Source organism: Capra hircus, chromosome 2 (genome assembly GCF_001704415.2).
Source record: "Capra hircus breed San Clemente chromosome 2, ASM170441v1, whole genome shotgun sequence".
Taxonomy (NCBI): Eukaryota; Metazoa; Chordata; class Mammalia; order Artiodactyla; family Bovidae; genus Capra; species Capra hircus.
Window position 1 is genome coordinate 31,362,740 of NC_030809.1, and position 11,268 is coordinate 31,374,007.

Here is an 11,268-nt window from a genome sequence, read left to right on the forward strand (position 1 = left end):
CAGAGGACCAGGGATGGGCTAGCAGGTGAGAAATGCCCTGAATCTCCAAGGCTGGGATAATAATACAGCTTGTACTTATTCAGTGCTTACTTTAAGCCAAGAAACTTATATGACCATGTCCTTGGTTCTTCAATGTGCTATAAGCTGGGCACCATTATCAGTAGCTTCATTTTGTGCATGGAAAACAAGCTACACGTGGTCGGAGTGGTCAAATCCCAGGTCTGCCACTTCCTGGCTGTGTGACTTTGGGCAAGTTACATAACTTCTCTGTGCCTCTGTTCCCACCATCTGCCAAAGGAGGATCCTAGAGCCCCTGCTTCATAGGGTTCTTGTATGGATTATGTAAAATTTAAATGTAAAATGCTTATAAAAGTGGTCTGGCAAACAATGCACTCAAAAAAAGGGAACCAATGATAACTTACAGCATAATCTACACACGTTATTAACTATGAAGGGTGAGTATTTCCCTACCCAGCACTGACTTGTTACTTCCGGTTTTCCTCCCAATCTACCTTCTGAGAAAATCAAGTAAGCTGCAACTCAGTAAATGCTTTCTGGGTAGTACTAGAGAATTCTCCTCTGTCTGGTCACTTAGGAAGCAAAGTAGTTAGGGAAAAGGCATCACAGACACCAAGTCCATGTCAGGAGAGAAGCAAGGTGGCCCAGGTGTAATCTGACAGAAAGACCAAAAGCAGACAGCCCACTCCTGATGTGGGAACAGTGCAGGAGGCCCTTTCTGACAACAGCTCGATCCTGACGGCGGCAGGACAGCAAATGGATTGGGGGCAGGAGGAGAAGAGGATGACAGAGGATGAGACGGCTGGATGGCATCACTGACTCGATGGAGGTGAGTCTGAGTGAACTCCAGGAGTTGGTGATGGACAGGGAGGCCTGGCGCGCTGTGATTCATGAGGTCGCAAAGAGTCGGACACGACTGAGCGACTGAACTGAACTGATTCCTCCACAAACAGCAGATCATGTCGGAAGTGTGATTTCAAAGGCCACACTTATCAGAAGTCACAGGTCATCGGTACTTGCCTTTTAAGGGCCACCCCAAGCAGAGGTCAAAGGCCTAAGGGGTCTAGGGGAGGCGGGACAACACTCTGGACCCAGGCTGGGCCCTGTGCATCATACCTAAACCCTACTCCCCAGCTGGGTCTCACCAGTCAAAACTATCCATCTAAAGGAGAACAAGGCAGCAGCCAGCATCACCCTCTCCTGAAGGATCCCCAACCTCGAGGAAGGCTCTCTAAGCAAGTCACTCCACAGAGGCTTCATCCACTCGATGAAAGGTGTTGTCAGTCTCTCTATCCCCGCTGCCTGAGCATAATGTCTCAAAGACAAGAGGTTTAAAGGTTTGCTTTCTACCGGCCTGTGTGTGCTGTGCTAAGCTGCTTCAGTCGTGTCCGACTCATTGCAACCCTATGAATCATAGCCCACCAGGCTCCTCTGACCATGGGATTCTCCAGGCAAGAATACTGGAGTGGGCTGCCACTTCTTCCTCCAGAGGATCCTGCTGACTCAGAGACTGAACCCGAGTCTCTTATGTCTCCTGCACTGACAGGTGTGTTCTTTACCATTAGTGCCACCTGGGAAGCCCTTCTAACCTGCCTAGAAAAAAGCTAAAATCATTTGAAGAATGGGAATACAAAAGCCACACTGTTTTGCAAAGCAACAAGACCCAAGCTAAGAATGAAACCCAAGCTAAGTTCAGAATTCTGCTCCTTATCCTGATGTGGCAGATTTTGAAGAACCTCACAAAAAAAAAATCAAGCAAAACTGCTCTGCTTTGTCTGGTGGATTTCAAGCCTAGCTGATTATTAGACTCACCTGAAGATTTTGTTTTTTTAATACCAATATCCAGGGCCTCACCTCAGGCCAATTAAATCAGTAGTTCTTGGTGGGAACCCAGGGATCAACATTTACTCCAGGGGTTGGATCAGCCAATCTGTGATTCACCCACTGCTCTAGGTGGTTGGGAGGCGGGCTCAAGCTTGAAAACCACTGACTCAGTCAATGCAAAGAGTTGGACACGACTGAGCGACTGAACTGAACTGAGTCTATGCAAAGGCAATTATTTTTATGGCAAACACCTATTTTTCAAGCTCTCCTAAGGACAAGGTAAAACTAAATGGGTTTAAGTGGTTACAGCAGAAACTTGCCTGCTTCTACTAAGCAGACACTGCTTAGGTGACCAGGGAAGGAGTCTTCTCCTTGGGAGGCCTTTAAGGACAAAGCAGACCCTACTACCGTGCTCAACTATCGGTAACAATTTAGGGAACACCTTTCCACAGGAAGAGGAGGTTAGGCAGGCTTTGCCAAGAAAGTCACTTCTGAATATTTAAAGAGACGGGAGCACCTTGCTCTGAGATCATGGGCCGCTCTGCCTTCTGGGAATTAGGCAGAGGCCAACTACTTGCCGTATTTTCTGGAATCCATCTGTTTAAACAGCGCAATCAAGTCTTCTGAATAGCCGATGTCTGCCTCGAAGCGGGCCCGGGAGATGAGCACGCACTGCCCTTTGACAAAGGCCAGGGAGGGAGCTGCAGGAAGGCCGGTCTTGGCTATAATGCCACTGCTGGTGGAGGGTGACTCCACGTGGCCCTCGGCTCCTTCCAAAGGCTGCAGGGTGATCCCCGGGAGGCGCTGGGCTGCTTTCACTGCAGAAGAAGAAAAGGACAGAGGTGATGACCTGGTAACTTTTAAGGCCCTGGCATGCTCAGGCAGGTAGGAGAGGAGGCAGGAGCAGGGTGACAAGGAGGTGTGCTAGGCAGGCAGGAGACAAGAGGTGTAGTTAGATGGGGAAGGTGAGCAGGTGAGCTTTAACTAGAGGTTCAGAGATCTCAGGATTACCTGAATATAACTCTTCTATTCTTTAGGTTTTCCAATTTGAAACTTAGAATTCAGAAATGAACAGGGAGAAGAGGGTCTCACCAGGATGAGTAAACTTATTAGATAATTTCTGCAGCTATGTCAGAGAAGCCACTGAAAGAAATCAACACACCTGACATCAGCCCCTTAACCCTGTTCCCAGGTCACTGCTCTATCCCTCACTGGGAGGACAAGGAAGGAGACACAGGACTGTCAGACCACAAATGCAGTTTTGAACCTTGTTTTCTCTATTACTGAGGCATTTTATAGATTAATAGATTTGACAACATAAAACTAAACAGTCAAACAACGCAAACTGAAATGAAAGGCAAAACTACTAAATAAAGATATCTGCAAGAAATATGAAGAGGGCTCATACTTTAAAAAAATACTGAAACCACTAAGATACGTTAGGTAACCAACTCAAAAGGGGAGGGGAAATGACCAACAGACATTTGAGAAACATGCAACTCTGCAAATAATCAGAGTAATAAAAAGCCAATTTTTACTTATTAAATTTGAAGAATTACAAAAAATAGATATCTGAACATCTTTTGGAAAACAATCTTGCAACACAGAGCAAGAGCTATAAAAAGTCATCATAATGATTCAACTTTTGGGAAATCTGTCTCAACTAACACAAATTGAAAACACAAAAACTTATAGACCAAGGTGTTCCTTACAGCTTTGATACTAGGGAAACTGGAAGCAAATTAATATTAAACAAAAAGAACATGATTTACCCAATTTATGACACATTCTTACAATGGAAGGTTAAATAGCCTTCCATTAATTAATTAATCTTCCATATACAGCCATTAATTTTGGGGGGGGATAAATTTTGGAAAACACAAAGGTACAAAAAACAATATTAAATCATCTTTTGGAGGTCAAAGCGGTCCAATAACAGACATGTACATTTTCATCATTTAAAATGAACTGTTTAACATGCACCATTAAAATAAAAATGCTTTAGAACTTCCCTGGTTGCACAGTGGATAAGAATCCACCTGCCCATTCAGAGGACATGGGTTTGATCCCAGGTCCAGGAAGATCCCACATGCCTCAGGGCAACTAAGCCCGTGTGCCACAACTACTAAGCCTGCTGCTGCTGCTACTGAATCCTATATCCTAGAGCCTCTGCTCTGCAACAAGAGAAGCCACAACAATGAGAAACCTGCACACTGCAACTAAAAGTAACTCCTATTTGCTGCAACCGGAGGAAGCTCATGCAAACCACACAAAGCAATGAAGACCCAGTGCAACCCAAAATAAATACATAAATAAAAAATTAATAAAAATGCTTTATGCAGGAACACTAAGTGAAAAAGGCAAGATACAAATTATATTAAATATATAAAACATTGTATATTTTAATGCACAGGCAAAAAGGCTGGAAGGAACAAAACTAAAATGCTAATAGTGAGTGGGGACAGATGGGGGCAGATGAGGGGGCTGGTTTCTCTTCTTTTGCACATTGATATAGTTTCCACATGGCCTACAAAGAGTGTGTGGTAGGGTTCGAAGAGTGTGTGGTAGAGTTAAAAAGTCAAAGTTCAGAGGTGAACCCAAATGAATAACAGAAAGACTGACAGTCTTCATAAATTATATTAATGAAAAGTATAATCTACTAAGATGAAACAGCAAACATGAACCATCTGAAAATGAAGAAAGAAGGACAGAGGCACAAATTCATGACTGCTGCAAGGGTTTTCAAGATAAACTTTGGTAGAAGCAGATTTGCATGCAAAACACTGACAAGGATACAGGGGAGCTAAACAGCTCCTGTTTGGCAAAATTCATCTGAAAGCTACACTGAGAATTTTGTGCTCAACAAACAGTTTAAAAAAAAATGTGGAGCATTACCAGAAATAATCATACTGCACAGAAAACCTAAATGAATTTGCAAAAGCAGACATCATCTGAGTCACCATGCATTATGGTCCGGGAACAGGAGTAAAAAGATGGCAAATCAAACAAAACAGAGACTCTAAATAGTCTCTGTAGGTCACTTTTGTATACACATATAAAAGTATAGCAAAGAAAAAAAAAAAAGGACATGAAAAAGATTTCCTAACAGTGGAAATCACTGGTTTAATATGCAACAATGCAACACCATGTATCAAGACCTGCAGTGTTAACTCAGAGCACTGTCTCTCTTCTTCCTAACACACAATAAATGGATTAAAATAATGGTAAGGGCTTCCCTACCCCACTCCAGTACTCTTGCCTGGAAAATCCCATGGACAGAGGAGCCTGGTAGGCTGCAGTCCATGGGGTCACGAAGAGTCGGACACGACTGAGTGACTTCATTTTCACTTTTCACTCTCCTGCATTGAAGAAGGAAATGGCAACCCACTCCAGTGTTCTTGCCTGGAGAATCCTAGGGACAGGGGAGCCTGGTGGGCTGCCGTCTCTGGGGTCGCACAGAGTCAGACATGACTGAGGCGACTTAGCAGCAGCAGCAGCAACAAGGGCTTCCCTGGTGGCTCAGTGGTTTTGAATCCGCCTGCCAATGTAGGCGATCCCCGACCGGGGAAGATTCCACACGCGCCAGAGCACCTAAGCCCGTGTGCCTCAGCTACTGAGCCTGCGCTCTAGAGTCCGGGAGCCGCAAGTACAGGGTCCCCACACCGCAACCACTGAAGGCCACTCCCCCTAGCTCCCCAGCAGGAGAAGCCACTGCAATGAGAAGCCCGCACACCGCAACCAGAGAAGAGCCTAGGCAGCAAGGAACACCCAGCATGGCCAAAAATAAATAAACAAATAGATAAAACAATAAAAGAAATAAAATAATGGTAGAGGTGAGCTCTCCCAAACCTAATGGTATACATTTCAAGTGGAGGCGGCAAACACACACACACACACACACACACACACACACACACACACACACACACACAACACAGGAAGTTCTGCAGGGGGCTGTCTCATCACTTCCAGAAAATATACCAGTGATTCTAGAGAATTCTACTCCATGCCCCAAATCTGCGGAGGAGTAACCGCCCTGTGGATCCTCTGCATTCCCCCTTTTGAACTGGGTGGGGAGAAAGAGGGCACTGACATGGCCAGCGAGGAGGAGGAGCAGAACGGGGCTGACACTGACCAGGTGCAGGCTCCAGGCATCAGAAGGCGACAAAACCTTGGTGCGGGATAGTCAACAAGATCACAAAAGACGGGAGTGGTGCACCTGGGAGCCCTGACCACCAACAGATGTGGCACAGCCTGGCACCAGCCAGGACAACGCCTCTTCTCTGTGCCCTCGGGCTTGTGCTGTTGCTGAACTGTTATTCTTCCTGGCAGCAGGGCCTGCACAGCTGCCTGGCATGGCTGGAGCCCACATTCTGGTGGGAATAGGCACTCTGAAGTCAGATGGGCTGCGTTTGAATTCCAGTTGCACAACCTATTGGTTGGTGTGTGATTCTATGTTAGTTACAGAGCCTCTCTGGACCTCAGTTTTCCCATCTGTAAAATGGTTGTTATAAGGAATAAAAGAGTTAGCAAATATATAAGTGGCTTAGAATAGCCTTGCATGTAGCAGGTTCTGATAAGTGCTAGCTTTTGTTAATATGATCAGTGATGTCCTCCTAAGGACCTGCCTTGCTAGGCTGGCCACGGTAAGAAGTAAGAGGAACATTGGGATGGCACCCCAAAAGCCATGTGAACCACCAGCTAGACTACATCTGCTACTTCTAAGGAACTCCTCAAGAGCAGCTTCTCCCTGCAAGAGGGGGCACTACACACCTACTTACTTAGGGCACCATAGTCAGTCATGCTGAAGTTCCACGTCTTGGTGGCAGGATCTGAAATGAAACAGAAGTACCTGGTTTGCCCACAATAAGGCCAAAGACTTGGCATGAGCAGTACGTGGACATTCAATAAAGGCTTGTTGAATGCATGCATGCATGCTAAGTTCAAGACTGTTGACTGAAAAGCCCCTGCTGAGGTACAAAATCCCTGGAGAGAACAGACAGCAAACATACCTGAGGATAACCACTTTGGTTCTGCCCTTCCAGGTTAACTAACCTGAGCATGCCACTTCACCTGGCTGAGCCAGTTCTACTGCCTTTAAACTGGAAATAACATCTGCTTATGACAAAAAAAAAATGCTGTTTGGCTAAAGTGCTACAATGCACACAAAGCAGCTGGCAGCAGGGGAATGGGCCTGTGAATAACTATGCATCCATTCTCCACATGGCCAGGAGACAGCCCCCAAGTGTGGCAGCTATTGGAAGGGAGGCCTATTACAAAAGGAAACAGGAACTAAAATAGAAATTTTCTAACAACTGGATGGATAGAATGTGCCAATGCATCTTCTTCATATTTATGAGAAAAAAAAAAAAAAAAAAAAACATCTGAAAGAACCAGTTGGAAGACTCATTACCGTAACTTCTGCTGGGCAGACTCTTAAACACTGTGATGAGCGCCTCATTGTACCCAATCTTCACCTGGAATCGCTCTCCGTTCTGGATACACCTTCCCTGCTGGGAGCCTGCCACTCTGTGCAGCGGGGTCCCTGCTTTCTGTTGCAGTCTTCCTTCTGTCCTGGGCATCACACTCCCTGAAATGTTCTGCCCAGAGGTGGAGGGTCTCGCCATCCTGGCCTCTAATTCAGGATCCCTAGGGGGCTGTCCAGAGGAAGAGGCTGCTGTCTCCTGGAAATTCTTCACTTTGGCCAAAGGCTGGTGAGTTGTGTTAGCAAAGGGTGTTGATTGGGTCTCATGGGAAGCCTGAGGATGACCTAACTGTTGGCTGGGGACCCCTGGAGGACTGTTTGCCAGGGGCGGGGAGATCCCAGTGACAGTCACTTGATTTGGTGGACGGGAGCTTGGGCAGGCTGTGGGCATCTCTTCTGGCCTCTGCCACATCCCCTTCGCCTGCTCGGAGGTGTTGGGTGGAAAACTGTGGGGATTTTGAGGCCTCTGGTCACCATGAGATGAACTGCTGGGATTTTGTTGTTTGAAAAAGATGCCATGGTTCCCTGACTTAGAAGGATCTCGGGGGAGGTTTTGGGATGGGCCCTGCTTGGACTGGGCAGGTTTCTGATGCTGTTCTGCTAATAGTTTCTCAGCTCTTCGGGCCAGAGCCTTCTGCCGATTTGCTTCAATTTTTTTCCTCTGCTCCTCTGTAAGAGGCAAGGACATTTTAATGGAGAGATGCTCATGCAGGAATGTCAGTCTGTAATCGGAAACTTGGCAAAAGCTGAGAAAGGAAAAACAACATGGAAATAAGCATTAATTAAAATATGTTTTTTGCTTACCTTGATTTCAACAAGCTTTTGTCCCAGGAAATGCACAAGGAGTATAAACAAAGGATAGATTAACATTTCTTTTATAATTAAACATACACACACACATATGACAAAAACCATGACCCTGACAAAAAAAAGTAAATAGCAAGGTCAATCAAATCCAAAGTTGAAAAGGTATTTCAACTGCAATGTTTTTCTCCCTCTCATCCACCAGCCAACATGAGTTAGTTATCGGATCCCAAGCAAGTTATACAGTGCAATCTAAATCCATCAGATAAAGAGAAGAGAGCATTTCAAACTAAAAAGGATAATGGATTAGACTGACATGGACCAAAACAACTACATACCATGACGTGACATTTATAAAATAGCCTCTTTCCAACCTGGAAGAAGGAAAAAAACATTAATACCACACAGACTGCACACTAAATTCACCCCTCAAATTGAATCATTTTATTATTCCTAGCAAGGCAATCTGCGGGTGGTAAACCCACGACCAAGGAGCAACAAGTGATCTTGGAAAAGTAGGGTGAATACAGTAATACATGCTCATGGTACAAAGCCAGATGCTACATACAGATGTAAAGAAGAGTACAATTAATCTGTAATCTCATCATCCATCAATAACCACTGTTCATAGGTGGTGGTTTAGTCATTAAATTGTATCCAACTCTTGTGACCTGATGGACAGCAGCCCACCAAGCTTCTCTGTCCATGGGATTTCCCCGGCAAGAATATGGAATGGGTTGCTATTTCCTTCTCCAGGGGATCTTCCCCACCCAGGGATCAAACCTGTGGCTCTTGCATTTCCTGCTTTGGCAGGCAAGATTATTTACCACCAAGCCACCAGGAAAGCCAGCTAGTGTTCATAGAATACAGTATAATTCTTTTTTTCTATCCATATCCTTAGATACAGGTCCTGTATTTTGGAGATAGATTAATTTACTATAAATTATATGGGCTTCCCAGGTGGCTAATGAAAAGTGAAAGAAAAGTGAAAGTCGCTTAGTCTTGTCGGACTCTTTGTGACCCCATGGACTATACAGTCCATGGAATTCTCCAGGCCAGAATACTGAAGTGGGTAGCCGTTCCATTCTCTAGAGGACTGAACCCAGGTCTCCTGCATTGCAGGAGGATTCATCAGCTGAGTCACCAGGGAGACCCCGGTTCTACTCCTGGGCAGGGAAGATCCCCCGGAGAAGGGATAGATAACCCACTCCAGTATTCCTGGGTTTCCCTGGGTGCTCAGATGGGAAAGAATCCACTTGCAATGCGAGAAACCTGGGTTCGGTCCCTGAGTTGGGAAGATCCCCTGAAAGAGTGGTAAAGAACCCACCTGCCAAGGCAAGAGCCCTAAGAGACGCAGGTATTCTTGCCTGGAGAATCCCACGGACAGAGGAGCCTGGTGGGCTGCAGCCCATGGGTTCACAAAGAGTAGGACACAACTGAAACACAGCACAGCGGGATCTTTTACATACTGTATCCTGAGCCTGATTTTTTTCCCCCAATTAATTTACTTAGGTCCTTTTTCCAAGAGCTGAGCCACTTTTACAACATTCTAGGCCCAGGCTCTTGACACTAACTTCTCTGGCTTGATTCAGAATAGAGTCGGCTCTCAATGGGCCACGTAATGTTTACAGTGATGACTAGGGAGTAGGGATGGGGTACTCTGAGAAGAGCCTGAGGTTAAAAAGGTTTCCTTCCTCCTAAGACTGTCTTTGACCAGAACCCCCAAACATCTGTTCCCCAGAGACCTCCCACTTCCCCCAACCGCCAACAGTTAGGAAGGGATTAGAGAAAGGCTTTGTTCCCGGGGCTCCGCTCAAGTTCTCAGGTTCCCTAGGCAAGACACTCCTGCCTAAACTTTCCATCCAGGACTTTGCCGCGACCCCAAATTCTCCAGGTCCAAGGCCTGGTGCGCTGCCTCCACTAGCCAGGAGAGACGAGGCCGTGGGATGAGGTCCCATTGATCAGCCCCAAACCAAGCCATCCCACTACACGGAGGCCCCTCTTCTTTTTGCTAGGGCCTCGGTTCCATCGCATTTTGGGGGCGCGCATCTCCCGCCAGACTTGGCAGGACGGAAGCGCCATTCCTACCCCTATCATCTCCTCTTGGATTCACCCTTTCCGTTGGCCACTCCCTGCTCCAGGCTGGTATTTGGTCTCGTCCTTCTCCGCCGCCTTCCTCCCAGTTTACCTTCTCGGCTGGTGAGATGTAGACCGCGAGCTTTATTCGCGCCAGACCCCGAACACAGGCGCGTCTCCAGAGCCCTCCTGAGCCAGGTTGCTCTTCCGGTGACTGGTTAGGCGCAGGTGCTCGAGTACTTGCCAGTTCGCTCGCCTTATTCCAGTTCCCTGGCCTGAGAGGTAGTGTTAGTGGCAGAGTCGCTCATCGAGGAACTACATTTCCCAGTGGGCAAAGCGGTCTTAGTTGCGCTTTTTAAAAAAATGAGAGTTCAGGAGGCGGGAGGCCGGAGCGGTACTGCAGAGCCTTCTGGGATTTGTAGTTTGAGCCAGGAGCCTGGTGAGAATTAGGAGAGACGCAACGTCATGGGCGGGGTGGAAGTGGTCCACTCTGGGAGTTGTAGTCCTCTATTTCCTGATGATGAAGATGAAGCCCTAATCCTTTGGCCACGTGATGGGAAGAGCCGACTCATTCGAAAAGACCCTGATGCTGGGAAAGATTGAAGACAGGAGGAGAAGGAGGCGACAGAGGACGAGATGGTTGGATGGCATCACCGACTGGATGGACGGGAGTTTGAGCAAGATCTGGGAGACGGTGAAGGACAGGGAGGCCTGGCATGCTGCAGTCCATGGGGTCCCAGAGAATTGTACACGACTGAGCGACTGAAAAACAATTCCCTGAAAGGTTTCACCAAACTCCGGATCATTAAACCAGAGTTGTTGAAGTTTCCAAAACTGAAGTCTTGCTGTGAAGAACTGTCAGAGTTGTGGGGTTTTTATTTTTGTTTTTCCATGCTCTTCTTTATTTTTAGTAGCACCCTGGAAGGAAGCAGTATGAGCTGTGCAAAATGTACAACATCATAATAACACAAGAATTTCATTTGACAAGTCAAAAATCCTGAATCTGTGGCTAATCTCATAGTAATATGGAGAGCCGGGCAGTCGGATTTGGTAGCCCTGGA

The 11,268-nt window shown here is 46.5% G+C and overlaps 1 protein-coding gene across 3 annotated transcripts in view; it reads right to left on the reverse strand.

The window, feature by feature from the left end:
* SMARCAL1 (SWI/SNF related, matrix associated, actin dependent regulator of chromatin, subfamily a like 1) overlaps window positions 1-10,541 on the reverse strand; it is a 53,774-nt gene extending 43,233 nt beyond the window's left edge. For 2 of the 3 annotated variants that reach the window (XM_018059723.1, XM_005676519.3), the window contains exons 1-5: window positions 10,320-10,540; window positions 8,470-8,505; window positions 7,256-8,073; window positions 6,624-6,674; window positions 2,421-2,660 (exon numbers count right to left, since the gene is read on the reverse strand). In XM_018059723.1, coding sequence (XP_017915212.1) covers window positions 2,421-2,660; window positions 6,624-6,674; window positions 7,256-8,015 — 1,051 coding nt within the window. In that variant the 5' untranslated portion in view covers window positions 8,016-8,073; window positions 8,470-8,505; window positions 10,320-10,540. Of the gene's footprint in view, window positions 1-2,420; window positions 2,661-6,623; window positions 6,675-7,255; window positions 8,074-8,469; window positions 8,506-10,319 lie in introns of all 3 variants that reach the window. The other variant, XM_018059724.1, reaches the window with a different exon arrangement.